General features: G+C 44.4%; 1 protein-coding gene and 1 long non-coding RNA gene across 2 annotated transcripts in view; one reads left to right on the top strand and one right to left on the bottom strand.

Moving 5' to 3' along the window:
• On the bottom strand, nucleotides 1-26,786 carry LOC116982118. Its single transcript, XR_004414354.1, has 3 exons — nucleotides 26,624-26,786; nucleotides 15,439-15,442; nucleotides 1-61 (listed from the first exon to the last, which is right to left on the bottom strand). It is a non-coding gene; the product is annotated as an uncharacterized LOC116982118 (long non-coding RNA).
• Nucleotides 8,322-26,786, top strand: part of LOC116982116 (myosin light chain kinase, smooth muscle-like) — a 91,198-nt gene continuing 72,733 nt past the window's right edge. Inside the window, exon 1 of the mRNA XM_033035442.1 lies at nucleotides 8,322-8,968. Coding sequence (XP_032891333.1) covers nucleotides 8,839-8,968 — 130 coding nt within the window. The 5' untranslated portion in view covers nucleotides 8,322-8,838. The remainder of the gene's footprint in view (nucleotides 8,969-26,786) is intronic.

Genomic DNA, 26,786 nt, shown 5'->3' with positions numbered 1-26,786 from the left:
ATTGACTGCATCCACACTTCACGCTGCCTCGGCAAGGCTAGCAGCATAATCAAGGATGAGTCTTCCCCCTCCTCCGGCTACTTCCTCTTCTCCCCTCTCCCATCAGGCAAGAGGTATAGAAGTGTGAAAATGCACACCTCCAGATACCGGGACAGTTTTCTTCCAGCTGTTATCAGACAACTGAACCATCCTATCACCACCTAGAGAGCGCTCCTGAGCTACTATCTACCTCAGTGGAGACCCTCGGGCCATCTTTGATCGGGCATTATTGGATTTTATCTTATACTAAACGCTATTCACTTTATCCTGTATCTGTACACTGTGGATGGTTTGAATGTAATCATGTATTGTCTTTCCGCTGACTGGTTAGCACACAACAAAAGCCTCGGTACACGTGACAATAAACTAAACAAAACATGGCAATAATAAACACAACTAAAGGAGTATCTCTCCATGTCAGGAACCAAGAACGTACATCGGCTTCTGGCACTGAAGTCAGAGTACCACGGTAGACAAAAACCCAATGTGTTTTAGGTTAACTATCATGTGCAATAAGCTGCTTTTGCCTAACAACATATATATATATATGATTTTATAATCTCCTTACAAACCACTTGTGGATTTCTCTTTCAACATGTTTAGCTCTAAACAAAGTTTCATTATGTACTGCTGACTGGCTTAGAAAATTGTACAGCCAAAAGACAACAGAAGTGTTATTCTATTGACATGGTGAATGTGTTATTCATAAGTGATTGGAGCAGAATTAGGCCATTCGAGCCATCAAGTCTACTCCACCATTCAATCATGGCTGATCTATCTCTCCCTCCTAACCACATTATCCTGCCTTAACCCCTGACACCCGTACTAATTAAGTAACTCTCTCTTTCATTTCCATTTCCAATTAATAGTGGAGCAAATATCGCCAAGTGAAGTACATTCAGTATTAAAGACATAATAATTTTTTTTAAATGTACCCACTGCATTTAAAAAAAGAAAAATCTTGGAAATAAGAACAAAAGAGAAGAAAGCATACTGGCTCTCTATGTTAGTTTGTGACTGTTCTAATACTGTATCGCCACTCTCCTCTGTGTCTCGATTCCCTTAAGGCTTAATGGTAACATAACAGGCTGGACTTGTTTGCTTGGGTTAGTTCCAAAGGATGGGTAAAGAATGCATGAGTCATTTAGAAACTGTTAAAAAAACAAGCATTTTGTTTTATCACTGTTTGCTGTTCATTGCCCTGGTTTCTCTCAAGGGTCAGTAGAGTTTGCATCACATCACTAAACACACATACATGTGTAAACAGTGTTTACACATGTATGCAAATAAAGCGATCCAATGTCATATTCTGGGATATTGATCCATTTCTTAAAATGCCTGTGATTCTTAAAAACCCTGCCTTTGTGAGCACTTTGAAGTAACTTGCTATCCCGGGGGTGTTACGAGATCACTTCTTCACATAAACTCAACCATTCATCTTTTTTACATATCCTGGCAATCAATCATTGGAGTACAAGGTGGTAAACCAGGCTTCACAGAGGGAGGAGCTGTGGGTTTAGGAGCACCATAGGATAGAGCCTAGACCAAGATGTCTTGATTTCTGTGTCAGGTTTAGAGTCGGGTAATTACTTGTAGGGGAGCAACCCTCAGAAGGCAGGCAGCTGCAGTTTCAGTCATGGGGAGAGTGGGCAGAGCAGGAGAATGGGGGCAGGTCAGATGGGTCAGCAGCTAAATGGAGAAAGAAGCAGCAAGAGTAAAGAAGGCAAGTGAAGGGGGAGGGAGCTGAGAGGAAGGGGAACAAGAAGAGAATGAGGAAATTATAGGGAGATTGAGGGAAGAGCTAAAGATGGAGGGGAGCAAAGGTGGGGGGATGGGAGAGAGTGGACCTGAGGTAAAAGTGCTTAATACTGCGTATCCGCATTGCTGCGTATCTGGTTGGTGGCAGGTTGTGTTGTCATAGACTGTGGGCAGAAATGCTTGGTTTCCAGTTGTCCAAAACCTTCCTGCCATCCCACCAGGACCTCACCCTGTGAGAACCATTTGGAAGTTGGTGTGCAATTGCCATGCTGATTTGAAAGTAGATATGCAGAGCTATCTCCACCTCTTCAAAACTGAAATGAAAACCACCCTTCCTCATTCTTAAGGAACAGCTGTGAAGAAAAGTATTTAATTGTTCCATTGTTTTATGTGTATATATAAAAATAGTAAATTGGTCCTCATGTGTAGGATAGCGCTAGTGTACGGGGACCACTGGTTGGCACGGACTGGTTGGCATGGGCAGAAGGGCCTGTTACTGTGCTGTACCTCTAAAACTAAATTCAAGGGTCTACGTTGCCTGAGTGACAAGCATTCTGAACTTTTCCTTCAAGTTAGGCCACAGGCAGGGAACTTGCTACTTTTATGCTATTATGGCTATGATTCTATCCTTAGTTTGCCAATGGTATTATATATATACATATATATACATTCAGAATGCTTATCAACTTTTGAAAAACATCAGGCAACGTAGACCCTTGAATTTAGTTTCAGAGATACAGCATGGTATCAGGCCACTCGGCCCACCGAGTCTGTGCCAACCAGCGGTCACCATAAACTAGCGTTATCCCACACATGAGGGATAATTTACAATTTTTACCAATGCCAATTACCCTACAAACCTGTACGTCTTTGGAGCATGGGAGGAAACCAAAGCACCCAGAGAAAACCCATGTGAACACAGGGAGAAATTCCATACTCCATACAGACAGCACCCGAGGACAGGATCAAACCTGGGTGCAACCCTACCAATGTGCCACTTTGCATTTGTTTTTTCTGTAAATGTGTGGAATGAGCTCTGACTGCTCTGCTAAAACGAAGAGGATGTTAGGAGGTTGCAGGGTGACCTGGACAGGTTGAGAGAGTGGGCAGATGCATGGCAGATGCAGTATAATATAGATAAATGTGAGGTTATCCACTTTGGCGGCAAAAACAAGAGGGCAGATTATTATCTCAATGGGGTTAGGTTAGGTAAGGGGGAGGTACAGCGAGACCTGGGCGTCCTTGTACACCGGTCACTGAAAGTTGGAGTGCAGGTTCAGCAGGCAGTGAAGAAAGCTAATGGAATGTTGGCCTTCATTACAAGAGGATTTCAGTATAGAAGGAAAGAGGTCCTTCTGCAGTTGTATAGGGCTCTGGTAAGGCCACATCTGGAGTATTGTGTTCAAAAGGGAACTGCAGAGAAGAAGGGTTTCGGCCCGAAACGTCGCCTATTTCCTTCGCTCCATAGATGCTGCTGCACCCGCTGAGTTCCTCCAGCAATTTTGTGTACCTTCTGGAGTATTGTGTACAGTTTTTGTCTCCTAATTTGAGGAAGGACATCCTTGTGATTGAGGCAGTGCAGCGTAGGTTCACGAGTGATCCCTGGGATAGCGGGACTATCATATGAGGAAAGATTGAATAGACTAGGCTTGTATTCACTGGAGTTTAGAAGGATGAGGGGGAATCTTATGGAGTCATATAAAATTAGAAACAAGACTGGACAAGCTAGATGCAGGAAAAATGTTCCCAATGTTGGGCGAGTCCAGAACCAGGGGCCACAGTCTTAGAATAAAGGGGAGACCATTTAAGACTGAGGTGAGAAAACACTTTTTCACCCAGAGAGTTGTGAATTGATGGAATTCCCTGCCACAGAGGGCAGTGGAGGCCAAATCACTGGATGGATTTAAGAGAGAGTTAGATAGAGCTCTAGGGGCTAAAGGGGTCAAGGAATATGGGGAGAAGGCAGGCACGGGTTATTGATAGGGGACGATCAGTCATGATCACAATGAATGGCGGTGCTGGCTTGAAGAGCCGAATGGCCTCCTCCTGCACCTATTTTCTATGTTTCCATGTTTCTACGTAAATATCAGGGACTGGATTCTGCTGATGCATTCTATGGGTACATGGGGTTAACATTCAATTAACTACAATTCCATTGCTTGTGCTATGATAATGATAAATATGTGTACAAAGAGTTCCACAAGCTCCAGATCGTCAATGACAAAATTAATCTGCCTTTAAGCGATGATTGTGGAGTGATATTTTTCCAAAAACAATGAGGAGAACTCCACTTCATAAAGGTGTCCATTGGATCTTTTGCATCAACTTGTAAGGAGAGACAGTCTCACTTGGAAGATGGAACGTCACATAAAGTATCAATCCCTCAGTATGCCTGAATCTTGTACTCAAGCTTCTGGAGGGAGATGTGAATCCAGAGAAGGGACTATTATTACGGAGGAACATGGAAGATATTTTCTAATACATACGTTGATGTCAAGATATGCTTGCAAGGCACCATTAATTCTTTACAATAGAACATAGAGCAGTACAGCACAGGAGCCTGATGCCAAATTAAACTTAACTTATCTGCTTTCGCATGATCCATATCCCTGGATTCACATGTGCCTATCTAAAAGCCTCTTAAATGCTTCAATTGAATCTACCTCCACCACCACCCCTGGCAATGTAATCCAGGACTCCACCTCTCTGTGTAAAAAAAATTGCCCCCACACATCCCCATTAAACTTTCCCCTCTCACCTTAGAGCTACCTGTGTGCCCTCCAATGTTGGGGAAAAGGTTCCCTATCTATGCCTCTCATAAATTTTACCAAGTCTTACTTTTATCAAGTCTTTCCTCAACCTCCAATATTCGAGAGAAAACAATCAAGTGTATCCAACTTCTTCCTGCAGATGAAAACTTCTAATCCAGGGTAAAATCCGAGGGTTAAGATTAGAGTTTCACATGATTTTTTTTCCAGCTTCTAACATTGTCTTTTAATCATTACCACAATGACCTGCACACAATGTTGAACACAAGGACCTAAGTACTAATAAAATGGTGTTATAACCTCCTACTTCACTTGAAGCAAAGGTCATTGTGAGATGCTGACGGTTTGTGTACTGATGTTACTGACCTCTCCTCATGTGTTTGTCTGTCTATGATGACTGGCAGGAGCTATGGATGGGGCTCGAAGGTCAATGTTGCCATTGCACAAACACTGCAGTGACGTGAAAGTGACCGGAGATTATCTTTGTAGAAGTTGGGAACGGGTGAAACATTATTTATGATTTGCTTTACATAGTCAGGCTTCATTAGGTTCCACCTTCCAATACAAGTGCTCACAGTGATGCAGGGACATTGCTTGGACTAACCCCATTTGTTGTAGTAGGTCCAACAGTAGGTCCAAATTTTAAAATTTCCATCAGCTAAGCGGGCAACAATGAAGAATTTGTTTAGTGCCTTATGTCTCTCACCTGCTCTCTGACCAGAGATTAAATAACCAGCAAACGTTACTAATTATCAGAGAATGCCTGGAACCATGTCTCTTTTCAAACTTAGTTAAGGAACTACATTAACAACATAGCTTTCCTTTGGACTTTCACAGGTAATTCACCCCATTATTGTCCACCCCATACTTTTCCACCCTATAATTGTCCACCCCATACTTTTCCACCCCATAATTGTCCAAGGAGTTTCGAGAACATTGATCACCTTTAGTCTAAATGTTATCTCTAAATATGAGCATGTTATCCAGGTTTACAGTCTGTTCTGGACTGCCCCTTCAGCGCCTGATGTTAACATTACTAACCCCATGTACATTTGTGCCCTTCGATGAGATTTTTTTAATTAATGGCACTCACCTCATGAGATCTCTCCATTGTGCTTCGCTTACTCGATGACGGTCAATTGGCCCAGTCAAACTCAAGGCAGCCTTGTTGCAATTAGGTTAGGGGTTGGAGCAACACCATTCAAAGTGGTCATGGGGATATAAGGAACTGCAGGTGCTGGTTTATTTTAAAAATACATAAACAAACAGGCAGCATCTCTGGAGAGCGTGGATTGGTTCAAGGAAGGGTCCAGACCAGAAAGGTCACCTACCCATGTTCTCCAGAGATAGACACAAAAGGTTGAAGTAACTCAACCGATCAGATCTCCAGAGAAAAGGAATAAGTGACGTTTCAGGTCAAGACCCTTCATCGGAGATGTTGCCTGACCAGCTGTGTAACTCCAGCACTTTGTGTGCTTCCCCCCCCCAAATAGCCAGTCCTCAACTAAGCTGGAATGAGTAACACTAAAAGTGAAGCGTCTTTTAACAGAATTATTCCTGGGTTTTAATGGAGCTTAAAGTTCTATGTAAGGATGACACGTGGAGCATTGGTCTCAGTGGTGAAATAATGGAGTCCCCGCAGCTGCCCACATGTTGCAGTCAAGGCTTCAGGGAGGACTATCTGTGAGTGGGTGCATCAGCATTGGTGGTGTGAATGAGCGTGAATGACATGAAAAGTAACAGGTAAGCAGGGATGCAGTTCTGCTGGAGCTCACCGGAGCGCAGCTCTGGCATCTCTGTAAAACAAAGCCAAAATAAACAGCGGGTCGCATGATGTCACATCGTGCCTGCAGTACCACAAATCAATAGACAATAGGTGCAGGAGTAGGCCATTCAGCCCATCAAGTCAGCACCGCCATTGAATGGTCATCCACAATCAGTACCCCGTTCCTGCCTTCTCTCCATATCCCTTAACTGTGCTATCCCTTAGAGCTCTATTTAACTCTCTCTTGAAAGCATCCAGAGAACCAGCCTCCATCAAATTCCACACACTCACAACTCTTTGTGTGAAAAAGGTTTTCCTCATCTCCGTTCTAAATGGCTTACCACTTATTCTTAAACAATAGCCCCTGGTTCTGGACCCCCAACATTGGGAACATGTTTCCTACCTCTAGAGTGTGCAAACCCTTAATAATCTTATATGTTTCAATAAGAATCCCTCTCATCCTTCTAAATTCCAGAATAAACAAGTTCAGTCGCTACAATCTATCAACATATTACAGTCCCGCTACCCCGGGAATTAGCTTGGTGAACCTACGCTGCACTCCCTCAATAGCAAGAATGTCCTTCCTCACGTTTGGAGAGGAAAACTGCACACAATACTCCAGGTGTGGTCTCAGTAAGGCCCTGTACAAATGCAGGAAGACCTCTTTGCACCTATACTCAACTACTCATTATGAATGCTAACATGCCATTCGGTTTCTTCACTGCCTGCTGTACCTGCATGCTTTCTTTCATTGACTGATGTACACGGATCCCAGACAATAGACAGTAGGTGCAGGAGTAGGCCATTCGGCCCTTCGAACCAGCACCACCATTCAATGTGATCATGGCTGATCATCCCCAATCAGTACCCCGTTCCTGCCTTCTCCCCATATCCTCTGACTCCGCTATTTTTATGAGCCCTATCTAGCTCTCTCTTGAAAGCATCCAGAGAACCCGCCTCCACCACTTTCTGAGGCAGAGAATTCCACAGACTCACCACTCTCTGTGAGAAAAAGTGTTTCCTCGTCTCCGTTCTAAATGGCTTACTCCTTATTCTTAAACTGTGGCCCCTGGTTCTGGACTCCCCCAACATCGGGAACATGTTTCCTGCCTCTAGCATGTCCAAACCCTTAACAATCTTATATGTTTCAATGAGATATCTTCTCATCCTTCTAAACTCCAGAATATACAGGCCCAGCTGCTCCATTCTCTCAGCATATGACAGTCCCACCATCCCGGGAATTAACCTTGTAAACCTACGCTGCACTCCCTCAATAGCAAGAATGTCCTTCCTCAAATTAGTCCCATAGTACTTCCCCTTTTCCCAACTTGAAACAATTTAGATAATAATCTGCCTTCCTGTTTCTGCCACCAAAGTGGATAACCTCACATTTATCTACCGTGCATCTGCCCACTCACCCAACCCAAGTCATCCTGCATCCTCATAGCATCCTCCTCACAGTTCTCACTGACACCCAGCTTTGTGTCATCAGTAAATTTGCTAATGTTACTTTTAATCCCTTCAAAATATATTGTAAGCAGAAGACAAGAGTTGCTTCAGACCCCCGGACACATTATGCCAGAGCCTTTGTGGAAATTATTGTGAAACTTCTCATTGGTGGTATTTGGTAAGTAGGTAATTACTTGCAAATCGGTAGAATACATGATTACCGTCTTTTTCTTTACTTGCTTGATAATTATATATCATGATAATTAGTGAGTGCAACCGTGCAATATTTTGTCATATTATTAAATTGTATTATATGCTTTATTGTACTAGTTATACAGTGGGATGTAGTGATAGACTATAATCTTGTTTGACCCTCTTGGGAGACCAGATTGCCCCCCCCCTCCCCCCCTCCCCCCTACCCAAGCAAAACCTGAAATGACGCCCCTGTTTGACAGCTCCGAGTCCCGACACCTAAGAACATAGTATTGCAACACTGCAGGAAAGTAGGGTGAATGAAAGCCGCGCCGTGTGAGCGCTGCCGTGGGCATAAACTCCTTCCACAGTTTCTGTTCCTGGGACCCACATGAGTACATGCCGCGCCCCGTCCTGCCATCCTGGCCTCTGATGGACGAGACAATGGACAATGGTGAGGCTGAACACCAGCAGCAACGTGCGGTTACACCGCCAGCACCCGCCTCCATGTGTCGATGCACACATCGTTTTTAGTATCGCATTACCATCTGAAAGCATTTGGACCTTGTTTTTAAAAGCACAGGTCACGCTTGGTTGAGGCATTGACAGAGCCCGTGTTTACCACTGGCCGGTGTATGCTGTACTGTTGTCTCTCCTGTGCTGGCCCGTGGCCAGGGCACCGGCGCTGCTAAACACACACGTGTATGCGGAGTGCCAGCTTCCCCGGGGGGAGGAGGAGGAGGAGGCGGTATATCACAACACTTATCAGCTTTGGTTGGGTCGCGGGGGAATGAGTCCTGACAAGCCAACATCTGCAACGTTCGGCAGCGAGTGACCGGTTGAATTGTGAGCGAGGGAGAGGAAGCGATGAGTTACGTGTCCACGCTTCGCATCAGATTGCAGAAAGCCTCCAGGCCGGCGGGCAGGGCAGGCGATGCGAGCAACAGGTCTATGTCGGCAGCCCAGGCCGAGGGCGGAGCGGGGGAGCCGCGGGCAGGTGAGTGGTCCTGGAGTAACTCAGTTCACCTTCGCTGCTCTGTTGTCTCCATTGTACAAGTTCCACTTTTATCGTGGTCGTGTATTTTAATACTGATACTTCACCGATGTTTAGTTTAGAGATACAGATTTGTTTGAGATACAGATCTGTTTGGAAACAGATATTCCGTCTGTGCCGACCAGCGATCCCCGCACACTAACACATTCTACACACACTGGGGATAATTCGGGATTAGGGATAATTAGGGATTTTTACCTTTGGAGTATGGGAGGAAATCGGAGAACCCGGAGAAAAGCCACGCAGGTCACAGGGAGAAGGTACAAACTCCGTACAGACGGCACCTGTAGTCAGGATCGAACCTGGGTCTCCGGCGCTGTGAGGCACCAACTCGACCACGGCGCCGCCCCATTCTTGCACTTGGTGATTTAAAAAAAGACCCAAATAAGAGAACAACAACGTGGAGATATCGAATCTCTTAATTTGCATTTCCAATTGAGTACTTTGTGGAGACTTTAGAAAGGATCAGACATATCCGTGTATGGGGATATGTGTCCGTATACTATGCTTGGAAACAGTAGAATGGCCGCGTCTCCTGGATGCAATATTCGAGGTTGCATTTTTATGATGCGAATTGATCCGTTTTAAATGTTCCTATTTGTGTGAACTTTTGCAGCTTTTTTAAATAAATCCAAATAACTTTAAAAAAAAAATAGAACGTGCACAATGAAGCAACGGTCAATATAAACGATGAGATAAACCGGGACAAGGTGCAGAAAAGATTGACACAAAATGCTGGAGTAACTCAGTGGTACAAGCAGCATCTCTGGAGAGAAGGAATGGGTGACGTTTTGGGTCGAGACCCCTTTTCAGACTTCTCCCCAGAGATGCTGCCTGTCCCGATGAGTTATTTTGTGTCTATCTTCGCATTTAAACCAGCATCTGCAGTTCTTTCCTACACAAGTGCGGACAAGATTTGAAGGCTTGTAGACTGGGACTGTTGGCTTTGGAGCGAATGAGGCAAAGGGTGACCTGCTAGAGCTTCATACAATGATCAGGAGCATAGATGGGGTTGGTAGTCAAAATCTTTTTCCCAGAGCAGGGGAGTGTAAAACGAGAGAGCATAGAACTTCCGAGATGGATTCTTAGAGCAGCTTGTACTGAAGCCTAACAGGGAGAAGGCAATTCTGGATTTAGTGTTGTGTAATGAAATGGATTTGATAAGGGAACTCGAGGTGATGGAGCCATTAGGAGGTAGTGACCATAATATGATAAGTTTTAATCTACAATTTGAGAGGGAGAAGGGTAAATTGGACGTGTCAGTTTTACAGTTGAGCAAAGGGGACTATGGAGCCATTAGAGAGGAGCTGGCCAAAGTTGACTGGAAAGATACCCTAGCAGGGATTACAGTGGAACAACGATGGCAGGTATTTCTGGGATTAATACAGAAGGTGTAGGATCAGTTCATTCCAAAGAGGAAGAAAGATTCCAAGGGGAGTAAGAGGTGACCATGGGTGACAAGGACAGCCGAGGACAGTATAAAAATAAAAGAGAAGAAGTACAACATAGCAAAGATGAGCAGGAAGCCAGAGGATTGGGAAACTTTCAAAGAGCAATAGAAGATAACCAAAAAATGCAATATAACCATATAACCATATAACAATTACAGCACGGAAACAGGCCATCTCGACCCCTCTAGTCCGTGCCGAACACATAATCTCCCCTAGTCCCATATACCTGCGCTCAGACCATAACCCTCCATTCCTTTCCCATCCATATAACTATCCAATTTATTTTTAAATGATAAAAACGAACCTGCCTCCACCACCTTCACTGGAAGCTCATTCCACACAGCCACCACTCTCTGAGTAAAGAAGTTCCCCCTCATGTTACCCCTAAACTTCAGTCCCTTAATTCTCAAGTCATGTCCCCTTGTTTGAATCTTCCCTACTCTCAGTGGGAAAAGCTTTTCCACGTCAACTCTGTCTATCCCTCTCATCATTTTAAAAACCTCTATCAAGTCCCCCCTTAACCTTCTGCGCTCCAAAGAATAAAGCCCTAACTTGTTCAACCTTTCTCTGTAACTTAGTTGCTGAAACCCAGGCAACATTCTAGTAAATGGGGAGAAAAGATGAGGTACGAAGGTAAGCTAGCCAATAATATAAAGGAGGATAGTAAAAGCTTCTTTAGGTATGTGAAGAGGGAAAAAATAGTTAAGACCAAAGTTGGATCCTTGAAGACAGAAACAGGTGAATTTATTATGGGGAACAAGGAAATGACAAACGAGTTGAACAGGTACTTTGGATATCTTCACTAATGCCCCTGTCCCACTTAGGAAACCTGAACGGAAATCTCTGGAGACTGCGCCCCACCCAAGGTTTCCGTGCGGTTCCCGAAGGTTTTTGTCAGTCTCCCTACCTGCTTCCTCTACCTGCAACCTCCGGCAACCACCTGCAACCTCCGGTAACCGCACGGAAACCTTGGGTGGGGTGCAAAGTCTCCAGAGGTTTCCGTTCAGGTTTCCTAAGTGGGACAGGGGCATAAGGAAGACACAAACAATCTCCCAGATGTACGCGTGGCCAGAGGACCTAGGGTGATGGAGAAACTGAAGGAAATCCACATTAGGCAGAAAATTGTGGTGGGTAGACTGATGGGACTGAGGGCTGATTATTCCCCAGGGCCTGGTGGTCTGCATCCCAGGGTACTTATGGAAGTGGATCTAGAAATCGTGGGCGCATTGGTGATCATTTTCCACTATTCTATAGATTCAAGATCAGTTCCAGTGGATGGGAGGGTAGCTAATGTTATTCCACTTTTTAAGAAAGGAGGGAGAGAGAAAAAGAGGGAATTATAGACCAGTTTGCCTGACATCGGTGGTGGGGAAGATGCTGGAGTCAATTAGAAAAGATGAAATAGTGCCACATTTGGATAGCAGTAACAGGATCGGTCTGAGTCAGCATGGATTTACGAAGGGGAAATCATGCTTGACTAATCTTCTGGAATTTTTTGGGGATGTAACTAGAAAATGGACAAGGGAGAGCCAATGGATGTAGTGCACCTGGACTTTTAGAAAGCCTTTGATAAGGTTCCACATAGGAGATTAGTGGGCAAAATTAGAGCACATGGTATTGGGGGTAGGGTACTGGCATGGATAGAAAATTGGTAGGCAGACAGGAAACAAAGAGTAGGGATTAACGGGTCCCTTTCAAAATGGCACGCTGTGACTAGTGGGGTACCGCAAGGCTCAGTGCTGGGAACGCAGCTATTTAAAATATACATTAATGTACATTAATGATTTAGATGAAGAGATTAAAAGTAACATTAGCAAATTTGCAGATGACACAAAGCTAGGTGGCAGTGTGAACTGTGAGGAGGATGTTACGAGGCTGCAGGGTGACTTGGACAGGTTGGGTGAGTGGGCAGACGCAGTTTAATGTGGATAATCCACTTTGATGGCAAGAACAGGAAGTCAGATTAATATCTGAATGATGTCAAGTGAGGAAAAGGGGAAGTACAATGAGATCTGGGTGCCCTTGTTCATCAGTCACTGAAAGTAAGCATGCAGGTACAGCAGGCAGTGAAGAATGCTAATGGCATGTTGGCCTTCATAACAAGACGAGTGAAGTATAAGAGCAAAGAGGTCCTTCTGCAGTTGAACAGGGCCCTGGTGAGACGACACCTGGAGTATTGTGTGCAGTTTTGGTCTCCAAATCTGAGTAAGGCCATTCTTGCTATTGAGGGAGTGCAGCGTAGGTTCACAAGGTTAATTCCCAGGATGGCGGGACAGTCATATGTTGAAAGAATGGAGCAACTGGGCTTGTATACACTGGAATTTAGATGGATGAGAGGGGATGGAAAGGGTCAAGAACTTCAAATTTCTGGGCGTGCATATCTCTGAAAATCTTTCCTGGTCTGAGAACACTGATGCAATCATAAAGCACATCAGTGCCTCTACTTCCTGAGAAGATTATGGAGAGTCGGTATGTCAAGGAGGACTCTCTCGAACTTCTACAGGTGCACAGTAGAGAGCATGCTGACTAGTTGCATCGTGGCTTGGGTCGGAAACTTGAGCGCCCTGGAGCGGAAAAGACCATACAAAAAGTAGTAGTCACCTCCTGTCCATCGAGGGGATCTATTGCAGTCGCTGCCTCAAAAAGGCTGGCAATATCATCAAGGACCCACACCATCCGGGCCATACACTCATCTCCCCACTACCTTCAGGTAGAAGGTACAGGAGCCTGAAGACTGCAACGACCAGGTTCAGGAATGGCTACTGCCCCACAGTCATCAGGCTATTAAACTCGGCTTGGACAAACTCTGAACATTAATAGCCCATAATCTGTTTATTTTCACTTCATCAGTTTATTTATTCATGTGTGTATATATTTATACAATGGTGTATGGACACACTGATCTGTCCTGTATTCGTTCCTACTATGTTCTGGTGTGCTAAAGCAAAGCAAGAATTTCATTGTCCTCTCATAGACACATGACAATAAACTCTCTTGAACTCTTGAACTCTTGGATCTTATTGAAACATATAAGATTATTATGGGATTGGATTAGATTAGATTAGATTAGATTCGTTTTATTGTCATTCAGACCTTTCGGTCTGAACGAAATTTTGTTTCCCTGCAAAATTGGACATGCTAGAGGCAGGAAACATGTTCCCGATGTTGGGGAAGTCCAGAACCAGGGGCCACAGTTTAAGAGTAAGGGATTGGCCATTTAGAACGGAGGTGAGGAGAAACTTTTTCACCCAGAGAGTTGTAAATCTGTGGAATTCTCCGCCTCAGAAAGCAGTGGAGGCCAATTCTCTGGATGCTTTCAAGAGTTAGATAGAGCTCTTAGGGATAGCACAGTTAAGGGATATGAAGAGAAGGCAGGAACGGGGTACTGATTGTGGATAATCAGCCATGATCACAGTGAATGGCGGTGCTGGCTCGAAGGGCCTAATGGCCCCCTCCTGCACCTATTGTTTTTTGTCTATTATTTTCTATTTAAAACGGGAGGGGGAAATGTAAAGGGTATCTGGGGGACAGGGTTTTCACACAAAGAATGTCAGGGAGATGGATAAGTTGCCTGAGGACGTAATAGAGGAGGGTAATTGACCTCTAAACATGTTTAAAAAATAGGTACATGGAGAGTAAAGTTTTTGAGGAATCTGTGTCAAATGCAAGCAATTGATAGATATCCTGGTTATACGAAGCAACTGCAGATTCTGGTTTAAACCAAAGATAGATACAAAATGCTGCAGTAACTCAGTGGTACAGGCAGCATTTCTGGATAGAAGGAATGGGTGATGTTTCGGGTGGAGATCCTTCTTCAGACTGTCAGGGGGGAGGGAGATACAGGAAGTGTAAGGTGTGAAATACCTTCACCCAGAGAGTTGTGAATACATACATAGACAGTAGGTGCAGGAGTAGGTCATTCGGCCCTCCGAGCCAATGTGATTCAATGCGATCATGGCTGATCATCCACAATCAGTACCTCATTCATGCCTTTTCCTCATACCCCTTGATTTCGCTAGCCCTAAGAGCTCTATCCAACTCTCTTTTGAATGCATCCAGTGAATCGGCCTCCACTGCCTTCAGAGGTAGAGAATTCCACAGAGTCACAACTGACTGTGTGAAAGAGCTTTCCTCATCTCAGTTCTAAATGGCCTTCCCTTATTCTTAAACTGTGGCCCCTGGATCTGGACTCCGCCTACATCGGGTACATAATTCCTGCATTTAGCGTGTCCAATCTCTTATTAATTTTATATGTTTCTTTCAGATCCCCTCACATCCTTCTAAATTCCAGTGAATACAAGCCCAGTCGCTCCATTCTTTCATCATATGACAGTCCCGCCATCCTGGGAATTACGCTGCACTCCTTCAATAGCAAGAATGTCCTTCCACAAATTAGGAGACCAAAACTACACACAATACTCCCAAGTGTGGTCTCACCAGGACCCTGTACAACTGCAGAAGGACTTCTTTGCTCCTATACTCAACTCCTCTTGTTCTGAAGGCCAACATATCATTCGCTTTCTTCACTGCCTGCTGTACCTGCATGATTACTTTCAGTGACTGATGTACTAGAACACCCAGGTCTCGTTGTACTTCCCCTTTTCCAAACTTGACACCATTCAGATAATAATCTGCCTTCCTGTTCTTGCCTCCAAAGATTCAAGATTTAAGAGTTTATTGTCATGTGTCCCAGATAGGACAATGAAATTCTTGCTTTGCTTCAGCACAACAAGTGGATAACCTCACATTTATCCACATTATACTGCATCTGCCACGCATCTACCCACTCACCCAACCTTTCGAAGTCACGCTGCATCCTTATAGCATCCTCTTCATAATTCACACTGCCACACCCAGCTTTGTGTCATCTGCAAATTTGCTAATGTTACTTTTGAATCTTTCATCTAAATTATTCATGTATGTTGTAAATAGCTGTGGTCCCAGCACCGAGCCTTGCAGCACCTCACTAGTCACTGCCTTTCATCCTGATAGTGACCCATTAATCCCTACTTTGTTTCCTGTCTGCGAACCAATTTTCTATTCATGTCAATACCCTATCCCCAATACCATGTGCTCTAATTTTGCCCACTAATCTTCCGTGGGATCTTATCAAAGGCTTTCTGAAAGTCCAGGTATACTACATCCACTGGCTCCCCCTTGTCCATTTTACTTGTTACATCCTCAAAAAATTCCAGAAGATTTGTCAAGCATGATTTCCTCTTTGTAAATCCATGCTGACTTGTTACTGCTATCCAAATGCTTTGATAATCGACTCCAGCATCTTCCCCACCACCGATGACAGGCGAACTGTTCCATAATTCCCTGCCTTCTCTCTCCCTCCTTTCTTGAAAAGTGGGATAACATTAGCTACTCTACAATCCACAGGAACTGATCCAGAATTTATAGAAGGCAAGGCAAGGCAAGGCAAATTTATTTGTATAGCACCATTCGTGCAAACTGCAATTCAAGGTGCTTTACAGGAAAGAAAAAATAAAATAGTCAATAATTAAAAATTGCAAAATAAGCAATACGACAAATGTATGAATAATAAAACAACGTCAATGAAACAATAAAACGATTTTAAAAAGCACATAAAAGGGTTAAAATTAGACGGTTAAGATTACCTGCATGTCGTGTTATGGAAAAGCTATACTAAACAACAGTGTTTTTAGGCCTGATTTAAATGCGCTTACAGTTTGTGCACAATAGAAGATTGGAATCCTCTGTCACAAAAGGCAGTGGAGGCCAATTTACTGGATGTTTTCAAGAGAGAGTTAGATTTAAAGTGTTTGGAAAACAGGAGATCAGGTAGGTTTAGGCAGACTGAGCGGAGGTGTTCAGCGAAACGATCGCGGAGTCTGCGCTTGAGCTCGCCGATATATAGGAGTCCACATCTGGAACAGCGAATACAGTAGATGGGATTGGAGAAGGTACAAATGAACCTCTGCCTCACCTGAAAAGACTGTTGAGATCCCTGGATGGAGTCGAGGGAGCAGGAATAGAGACAGGTAACGCATCACCTGCAGTTCTACAGTTTGATAGCCACAGGGAAGAAGGATCTCCTGTGGCGTTCTGTCCTGCATGTTGTTGGAACCAGCCTGTTGCTGAAGGTACTCCTCGGGTTGACCAGCATTTGTCATGAGCTGTATTGTCCAAGATGCTCTGTAGTTTGAGAAATATCCTCCCCTCCAAGACCACCTCCCATTAATCCAACTCCACCTCCAGGATGGAGCCAGCCTGCCTGATTTGTTAATCCTGTTGGCGTCCATGGCCTTCACCCTGCTGCCCCAGCACACGGCAGTGAAGAAGATGGCACTGGCTATCACCGATTGGTAGAACCGCATCTTACTGCAGACGTTGAATGAGCGGAGCCTTCTCAAAAAGTACAGCCGGCTCTGTCCCTTCTTGTACAGGGCCTCAACGTTCCTGGACCAGTCCAGTTTACTGTCCAGGTAGACGCCAAGGTATTTGTACTCCTTGGTAAACTGCACATCCACACCATTGATGGAGACAGGGCTCAGGGGTGTTCCTCTCCTCCTAAAGTCCACCACTAACTCTTTAGTATTATCGGTGTTGAGCTGCAGGTGATTCAGTCCACACCACTCAACAAAGTCGTTGACTACACTGACTTTTATAATTTTACTAATAAAATTATAAAAGGACTGGATAAGTTAGATGCAGGAATTTTTTTCCCATTGTTGGGGGAGTCCAGAACCAGAGGCCACAGTCTAAGAATAAAGGGGAGGTCATTTAAAACTGAGATGTGAAAAATCTTTTTCACTCAGAGTTGCGAATTTATGGAATTCTCTACCAAAGAAGGCAGTAGAGGCCAATTCACTGGATGAATTTAAAAGAGAGTTAGATACAGCTCTAGGGGTCTTTTCAGGATAGAGAGAGGTTCACATGCACCTCCTCCAACCTCATCTGCATCAGTGTTCCTGATGTGGGCTCCGGTACATCAGCGAGACCAAAAGTAGACTCAGCGACCGATTTGCTGAACACCTGTGCTTGGTCCGCCAAGGTCTACGTAATTTCCCGGTCATCAACCATTTCAATTCCCATTCTGACATTTCTGTGTTGGGCCTCCGCCATTGCCAGAGTGAGGCCACACACAAATTGGAGGAACAGCACCTCATATTTGGCTTGGGCAGCTTACTACGTAACGGTATGAACACTGAATTCTCAAATTTTAAGTAACTTCTACTTTCATGTCCTTTTGCCCCCTGTCCCCTTCCTCCACCCTAGTCATTTTACCAGTTGCACAGTTCTCCACGTTGTTTCTCTCTTTGAGATCATACCTTCCCCAGCCAACAATGGGCCTACTGCCTGAGGTTATTGGTGCCTAGCCCTGATTGCTCCTGGTCTTTTCTCATCTCCAGCTCTTCATCCCTCCCGCTACTTTCAGTCTGAAGAAGGGTCCCATCCCGGCTCAAAACGTCACCCATCTTGTTTATCCAGAGATGTTGCCTGACCTGCTGAGTTACTCCAGCACTTTGTCATTATCTATATGCATTTCCATGACTAAGGTTGGCACAGTGGCACAGCAGCAGATTTGTTGCCTTGCAGCGCTAGAGACCCGGATTCGATCTTGATTACGGGTGCTGTCTTTGTGGCATTTCCACTTGCTCCCTGTTACTGCATGCGTTTTCTTCCAGTGCTCCGATTTCTTCCGGATTCCAAAAATGTGTAGATTTGCAGGTTAATTGTCTTCTGTAAATTGTCCCTAGTGTGTCGAACAGAACAAGATCACAGGGGATCGCTGGTCAGAGCAGATTCTGTTGGCCAAAGGGTCTGTTTCTGGGCTGTATCTGTAAACTAAACTAACGAGGGCCAGCATGCTAAAGGTTGCTTTCACCACTATACACCACTGTGACACCACTTGCAGGTAACTTCTGACCTGAAGGCAAGATTACTACTACTGTTGCAAATGCATGTTAATTAGTAAGGAAACACTGACAAGAATTGGGGAGGATTAGAGTTATACATAGAGTACGCATCTACACATTGTTGAAGGGCAGTATCTCTTTTATTCCATATTGGCTCAACAGCCCAGTTATTTAATATCATTTCTCAAATGAAAGCCCATCAAGGGCGGTCTGGTTATTTATATACAAATTCAGTTTGTTTCTGGGTTTCCTTCATTTAAGATTCTGATATACTTCCTTTGAAAACAAGCACTGGTTGTGGCTTTTCTTTAATCTGCATTGCTCTTTGAACTGCAAAGATTAAGTGTACTTAGAAGACCGTTAAAATGAACAAACATGGGTTGTCTCTAAAGCTATAAACTATATTTGTGTGGATCTTTGACCCACAAGCAAAGATAAAATAATTAGTTAGGTTTTTATTGTGAGTTAATGATGTTTAAACTGCAGCTTGGAATTGGAGATTGAATCTTGATGAGGATAAGAGGGGGAGGAAGGAAAGGGCTGAGGACCTGGGGAGCATGGGGGGAGGGGGCTGTGACCCGAAGAAAGTGCTGTCCCAGGGGAACGTGCGGTGGGTGAAGAAAGACTTCTTCATGGTATCAGAGGGAAGATACGAGCATGGGTTGCAGGTTGGCTGCTGTTGACTAGCGGTGTTGCACATGGGGCTGCTGCTGCTTCACATTGTATAATCAATGATTTGGATAATGGAATTGAAGGCTTTGTGGCCAAATTTGCAGACAACATGAAGATAGGTGGAGTGGCAGGTAGTGTAGAGGAAGCAGGAACTCTGCAGAAGGACTTGGACAGGTTAGGAGAGTGGGCAGAGATGCGGCAGATGGAATATAGCTTAGCAAAGTGTAGTGATACACTTTGGTTTCAAAAATAATGATGTAGACTATTTTCAAATGGGGAGAGGATTCAGGAATTAGAGGTGCAAAGGGATTTGTGAATTCTAGTGCAGGATTCACAACAGGTTACTTTCAGGTTGAATAGGTAGTAAGGAAGGCAGTGGCCAGGTGCTATAGACTTGCATGGGAGGTAGACACTCCCGCCCCCATGTAATGGGGCTCGTCAGCCTGGGAAGGTGGTCCATCTAGGAGAGGGAAAACTCTGATTTAAAACCTCCACTGCCTTGTGGCCATATCCAGTCATGGAAAAGGCTCCTGGATAAACCTCAAGAAAATCTGGAGTCGGAGCCCCTAAGATAGGTCGTCGTTGTCTACAACCTCGCTCTGGCAGCTCCTGCGACGGCGCTGGTGCCAAACTGTAATGGCCCTTCTGTTCCTTTGGATTGATCAGCGACGTGGAGAGAGGGGACGTACTGCATGGGCAACAGCCTGTCCTCCATATGACATCGCCCAGGCTTGTATCCGACCACACATCACCTGCAAACTAGGATCCATCACCCGTGGTCAGTCATGACCGAGGGGGGGGGGGGGGGGGGGGGCAACTAAGGAAGGCAAATGTAATGTTAACATTCATTGCGATAATATAAAAGCGGGAATGTAACACTGAGGCTCTATAATATGCTGGTCAGACTGCTTTTGGAGTTTTGTGAGCAGATTAGGGCCCCATATCTGAGGAAGCTGGCATTTGGAGAGTGTCCAGAGGAGGTTTACGAGACTCACATTCTACTTATCTGAAAATTTCAGGCTTTATTTCTCGACTTATTACTGAAAATGTTTTAAAATGTTTTTTACCCTAAAATCATTCCTCACAGCTTCCAACACACTTTGATATAAGGTTGCAAGACAGAAACACTGGCAGGAACACTCTGAACTTTTCAGCTCAATGGTAACTCACAGCAAGTGCACCTGACATTTGCAACAATGTTGCCATCATAGCTCCTGGCAGGACAGGAGGGGGAGGGTCAATTGGTATTGCAGTTGGAGATTGTGATTTTTTTTTCCAATTCCAGTGCTGGGGAGGCTCATGAGCTTTGATCTTTGCTGAGGAGTGCAACGGGTTGAGTTGGAGGACCACGCCTCCCATGGGGGCTATGGGTAGGGGACGGGTGCATTGGGGGAGCAGACCCAATGGGTCTGCGCTTGGTGTAGTAACATTTAAAAGACACTTGGACAATTATATGAGGAAGACAGGTTTGGAGGGATATGGACCAGGCTTGGTTAGGCAACTTGGACAGATTGTGGTTGAAGGCTCTGTTAATGTGCTGCATAGCTTTGATCTAATTTTATTCATTACCTTAACAGGAAGTTTAAACTACAGTTAAAGTACTTCCTCCTTCACTTTCCCTAAATGTAGTGTGAGGGATATGTTTGCAGAAGTGGCCAATTAATTTTGGCGGAAGCTGAGTCTGCAGACTAGGCTGCTTGTAAACCATGCTGTTGTTAAAGTTCTGCTGTGTAGAGGGACTTGTTACAGCAGCAGGAAACTCTCCCCCATGTATTTAAAAGTGATTAAGAAGGAACGGCAGATGCTGGAAAATAGATGGTAGACAAAAGTGCTGGAGAAACTCAGCGGGTGCAGCAGCATCTCTGGAGTGAAAGAAATAGGCAACGTTTCAGGCCGAAACCCTTCTTCAGACTTAAAAGTGGTCTTTAAAGCAGAGCTTTGGCACATGAGAGGATGTATTCTACACAAAGTTCTGAAACCACAAGCTCTACATAAAAGTAAATATTTTGACCAGTTTGCAAATTGTGTAGAGTGTGACTCTTGCAACAAGTTGCAACAATGCATGTTCCAAGCAATCAGATTAAACTATGCAATTGTGATATCAGAATGGAGAGAAGGAGTGGGTTACATCTGAAGAAGGGGCTCGACCCGAAACATCACCCATTCCTTCTCTCCAGAGATGCTGCATGTCCCGCTGAGTTACTCCAGCATTTTGTGTCTACCTTCGATTTAAACCAGCATCTGCAGTTCTTTCCTACACAAGAGAGCAGAGAAGCTTTTCAAGGATTTTGCCAGGGCCTGAGCTATAGGGGGAGGTTGGGCAAGCAAGGATGATATTCCTTGGAGTGCAGGAGACTGATGAGTGATCTCAAGGAGGTGCATAAAATCATGAGGGGAAGAGATAGGGTGAAAACCCAGAGTAGGGAAATCGAGAGAGCAAAGGGACATAGGTTTAAGGTGAGAGGAAAAAGATTGAATAGGGACCTTTTCACACAGAGGCTGAGTGGAATAATGGAACGAGCAGCCAGAGGCAGTTGAGGCAGGAACTACAACAACATTTAAAAGACTTTGGACAAATACATGGACAAGAAAGGTTAGAGGCATATGGGCCAAACGCGGGGTGGTGGGACAAGTGTAGATGAGTCATCTTGATCGGCATAGGCAAGTTGGGCCCAAGGTCCTTCCGTGACATGAATATAATATCAGGGCTCGAAATTAACGGTTGCCCGGGTGCCAATGGCAACTTACAGTCCCGCCGGGCAACCTAAAAGCCATGCCATTTTGCCCGGCTTGGCAAGCAACTGGGACACCCGCCCGCCATCCGTGTCCGGGTCTCGGCTCGGCTTTAGCTCTCGGGTCTCCCCTCGGCGCTAGCACTCGGCTCGGGTCTCGGGTCTCCCCTCGGCGCTAGCGCTCGGCTCGGGTCTCGGGTCTCCACTCAGCACGGCTGGCCTTCGAGCACATCACCGGCCGTGGTTGTGCTCATGTGCGGCCCTGCACATGCGCACTGCCACGGCAACTGATCGGCATCGGCCACTTTCTCCCTCCCTTTGCATTGTGGGAGTTCTGGCTGCCATTGCTGTCCAGTCGCTGCCTCACCGTGACCGCTGAAAAACAACACAGAATCACTTCCTGGAGCTGCAGTAACTCCCTGGAGTAACTCTTACTTCTTGGTTTCCTGATCCTCCAAAAATATTCGAAATGGAATTTAAATTGGTGGACCCACCACCATCAAACTCCAAACTCTGAAAAATAACAGCCTATTGCATTTTATCTGTTTATTTATTGTGTAGATATATGGTCTATAGTTTATAGACACACTGAACCTTTATCTCCTGTTCTGTATTATGTTTACATATTCTGTTGTGCTGCAGCAAGCAAGAATTTCATTGCCCTATCTGGGACACATGACAATAAAACTCGCTTGACTCTTGACTTGGACTTAAGCAAAAAAGGGTTATTGGGAAACAAAGACTACCTTAAATTTAGTTGCATCTGGTTGGTACCTATGGAAGGAGACTGATGTGTGGGATCACCACAATTGAAGACTATTCCATGCTTTAATTGTGCGGGGGAACTCCATGGAGCAGCCAGCATCTCTGGATAGAATAAATTGGGTGACGTTTCGGGTAGAAACCCTTCTTTACATTTCCTCTGGTTTTAGTGTTTTTAGTTTAATTTAAAGATACAGCGTGGAAACAGGCCCTTCGGCCCACCGAGTCCACGCCGACTACCGAATACCCGTACACTAGTTCTATCCCACACATCAGCGACGTAAGTCAAGAGTGTTTTATTCTCTCACGTCCCAGTTAGAACAATGTAATCCTTACTTGCAGCAGCACAACAGAATATGTAAAAATAGTACTCTGTAAACAATGTTATAAACGAGAAAACAAAACTCCATACAGACAGCACCCATATTCAGGATCAATTCCACGTCTCTGGCAATTTTAGGCAGCAAATTTATGGCCAATGTACTGCCCCAATAGCTTTGAACTGAATTAAAACATACAGTAGCTGTAAAGGGGGACATAACGTCATTTAGAGTTTTAAGACTTTTTTTTTAGTAACCAAAGTTATCAACGTATAATTTTTTGTGTGTTGGAAAATAAAATACAGTGGCACTGCTGGTGGACTTGCTGCCTCACACGCCAGAGATCTGTTCTCGGGCACTGTCTGTGTTGAATTTGCACATTCTCCCTGCAAGCATGTGGCTTTCCTCCCACATCCCAAAGACGCATTGGCTTTGTAGGTTAACTTGTCTCTGTAAAATTGCCCCTAATGTGCAGGGAGTGGGTGAGGAAAGTGGGATAACAGAACTTGTGTGAATGGGTAGACGAAAATGTTGGAGAAACTCAGCAGGTGAGGCAGCATCTATGGAGCGAAGGAAATAGGCGACGTTTCGGGTCGAGACCCTTCTTCAGACTGATGTCGGGAGGGGTGGGGGGTGGGAAAAAGAAACGAAGAGGCGGAGACAGTAGGCTGTGGGAGAGCTGGGAATGGGAGGGGAAGGAGGGGGAAAGCAAGGACTACCTGAAATTGGAGAAGCCAATGTTCATACCGCTGGAGTGTAAACTACCCAAGCAAAATATGAGGTGCTGTTCCTCCAATTTGCGGTGGGCCTCACTCTGGCCATGGAGGAGGCCCAGGACAGAAAGATCGGATTCGGAATGGGAGGGGGTGTTGAAGTGCTGAGCCACCGGGAGATCAGGTTGGTTATTGCGAACTGAGTGGAGGTGTTGTGCGAAACGATCGCCAAGCCTGCGCTTGGTCTCACCGAGGTTGATCATATGCTGAATAACCATATTTTTGTTTGGAAGTGGAAAGAGATAATAGAAATTGCATTCATTGCAACGTGTAAAAAGAGATGAGATACTGTAGTATAATTTTGCTGCATGTCATTGTGGTATATATCATATCTTGATTGGTGAATAAGTTTAGTTTGTGACTTTATTTGAAGCAGAAATAATATGTGAATGCTTCATTGAGCATAATTCCGTCTGGTAACTATGCACTTCGGCCGAGCACATGATCGCACGCGTCATGCAAGCCATCTTAAATGACCACCTAAACTGTGATTTGGCAACCTAAAAAGCTGCCGGGGTTGCTCGGCTGGCAACAGGGTATAAATGATGAGCCCTGATATATTTGTTTTTTTTGTTTTTGTTTTTGTTTTTGTTTTTGTTTATTTGTTCCGAACAAGTAAAGACACAAATAGGAATAAATAACAACAACAAAATCGAAATAGTCAAACAATTGGACATTCCAGGCAATATTTGCAAAGCAATGAAAAGCATAAAGCAAAATTTAAATGTCCAACACTTTTTCTTTACAAGCTCGAAAAGGAGTGAGAAGAAGAATAACTTATTTAATCTCACCCCTTCTCCCTAAACCCTTCTTCCATATTTAATAATTAATTAATTAATCATAATAATACCCCAGACAATTTTTAGAGATGCATACAGACATATATATACATACAACTGATATACACATACAAGTAATATGTATGAAGTAACCAAAAAACATAAATAAATAATAAACAAAATAATAAATAAACATTAACCCCTGTTTGTCAACCAACCCCTTCATCCCTGTACCTTGTGTAAAAAAGTTTTTTGTATGTCATTTTGAACTGGTTCATGTTTGGACATTGCTTTAACTCCACATTCAAACTGTTCCACAATCCTACTCCACAGACCGAAATACAAAAAGTTTTTCTGGTCGTGCGGACTCTTTGTACCTTAAAATTAAATATTCTTCTTAAATTATAACCCCCCACTCGCTCATTGAATAATTTTTGTATATTTCCAGGTAAGTTTTTATTTTTGGCCCTATGTAGGTAGAAGAACATATTACGATGAAGATATTAGGATTCTGCATTTGCATATAAATAAGGTGAATGAACATAGAACAGTACAGCACAGGAACTGGCCCTTCGGCCCTAAATGTCTGCTGAACATCATACCAAGACCTAATTCTTATTTGCCTGTACATAATCCATATCCCTCCTTTCCCTACATAGCCACATGCGTATAAAAGTCTCTTAAATGAGACTATCGTATCTTCCTCCAGCAGCGTGTTCCATGCACCCACCACTCTGTTTTAAAAAAAGCTTGAATCTTTAAAATTTTGCTGCTCTTCCATTTCCCTCTAGATATTTTATTCTGGGGGGAAAATATTCTGACTGTCTACTCTATCTTTGCCTCTCATAATTTTATTATTTCCATCAGAACCTTCAACCTCCTGTGTTTCACTCTAGTCTCCCTCTAATCCAGCATTATTCTGATAAATAGGGTGACCAAAATTGCATGCAGTAATCCAGGTGGGGCACAATAATAGTCTTATAAAGCTGCATCATGACTTCCTGATTCTTATTGTCAATGGCCCGAGCAATTAAGATAAGCATACCATTTGCCTTATTTACCATTCTAAACACTGTATTGCCACTTTCATGCACTCGAACCACAAGATCCCTCTCTATATCAATGCTGTTTAGGGTTTTGTCACTACATTTCCCCTTACATTTAGCCTCCCAAAGTGCAACACCACATACTTGCTTGATTTAAACTCCATCTGCCATTTCTCCACCTATTTCTGTAACTGATCGACATCCCGCTGTATACTTTGACAGCCTTCCTCATAGTCCACACCCTAATAGAAACATAGAAAATAGGTGCAGGAGTAGGCCATTCGGCCCTTCGAGCCTGCACCGCCAATCAATATGATCATGGCTGATCATCCAACTTGGTATCCCATACCTGCCATCTCTCCATACCCCCTGATCCATTTAGCCACAAGGGCCACATCTAACTCCCTCTTAAATATAGCCAATGAACTGGCCTCAACTGCCTTCTGTGGCAGAGAATTCCACAGATTCACCACTCTCTGTGCCCCTGTTCCACTTAGGAAACCTGAACGGAAACCTCTGGAGATTTGTGCCCCACCCAAGGTTTCCGTGCGGATCCCAGAGGTTTTTGTCAGTCTCCCTACCTGCTTCCACTACCTGCAACCTCCGGCAACCACCTGCAATCTCCAGGAACCGCACGGAAACCTTGGGTGGGGCGCAAAGTCTCCAGAGGTTTCCGTTCAGGTTTCGTAAGTGGGACAGGGGCATAAGAAGCAATCTTGGTGTCATCTGCAAACTTGCTAACCAACCTCTATGTCTGTGTCCAAGTCATTTGTGTGCATGGCAAACAAATGAGTGGACAAAACCTTATGAGAGCACAAGAATATGGTAGCAGGAGAAGGCTATGAGACCCCCCAAACATGATAATCTATACGTTCATGGCTGATCTCTACTTCCTTAGTTCCTTAGGAAGTTTAGCATGTTCGGATGTTCGCCTCTACTTCCTTAGAAGGTTTGGGAAGTTTGGCATGTCCCCAACAACTCTCACCACAGATGCGCCATAGAAAGTATTTTATTGGGATGCATCACAGGTTGGTTTGGTAACAGCTCCATCTAAGACCGCAAGAAACTGCAGCGAATTGTTGAAGTTACCCAAATCATAACACAAACCAATCTCCCTTCCATTGACTCCATTTATAACTTACATTGGGCCAGCAGCATAATCAAGGACGAGTTGCACCCTGGCCACTCCCTCTTCTATCCTCTCCTATCGGGCAAAAGATGTAGATGTGAAAATGCACAGCTCCAGGGACAGTTTCGTTTCAGTTGTTATCAGGCAACTGAATCATCCTACCACAACCAGAGAGCAGTGCTGAACTATTATCTACCTCATTGGTGACCCT

This window comes from Amblyraja radiata, chromosome 16 (genome assembly GCF_010909765.2).
Source record: "Amblyraja radiata isolate CabotCenter1 chromosome 16, sAmbRad1.1.pri, whole genome shotgun sequence".
NCBI lineage: Eukaryota > Metazoa > Chordata > Chondrichthyes > Rajiformes > Rajidae > Amblyraja > Amblyraja radiata.
This window is presented reverse-complemented; position numbering and strand designations above follow the sequence as displayed.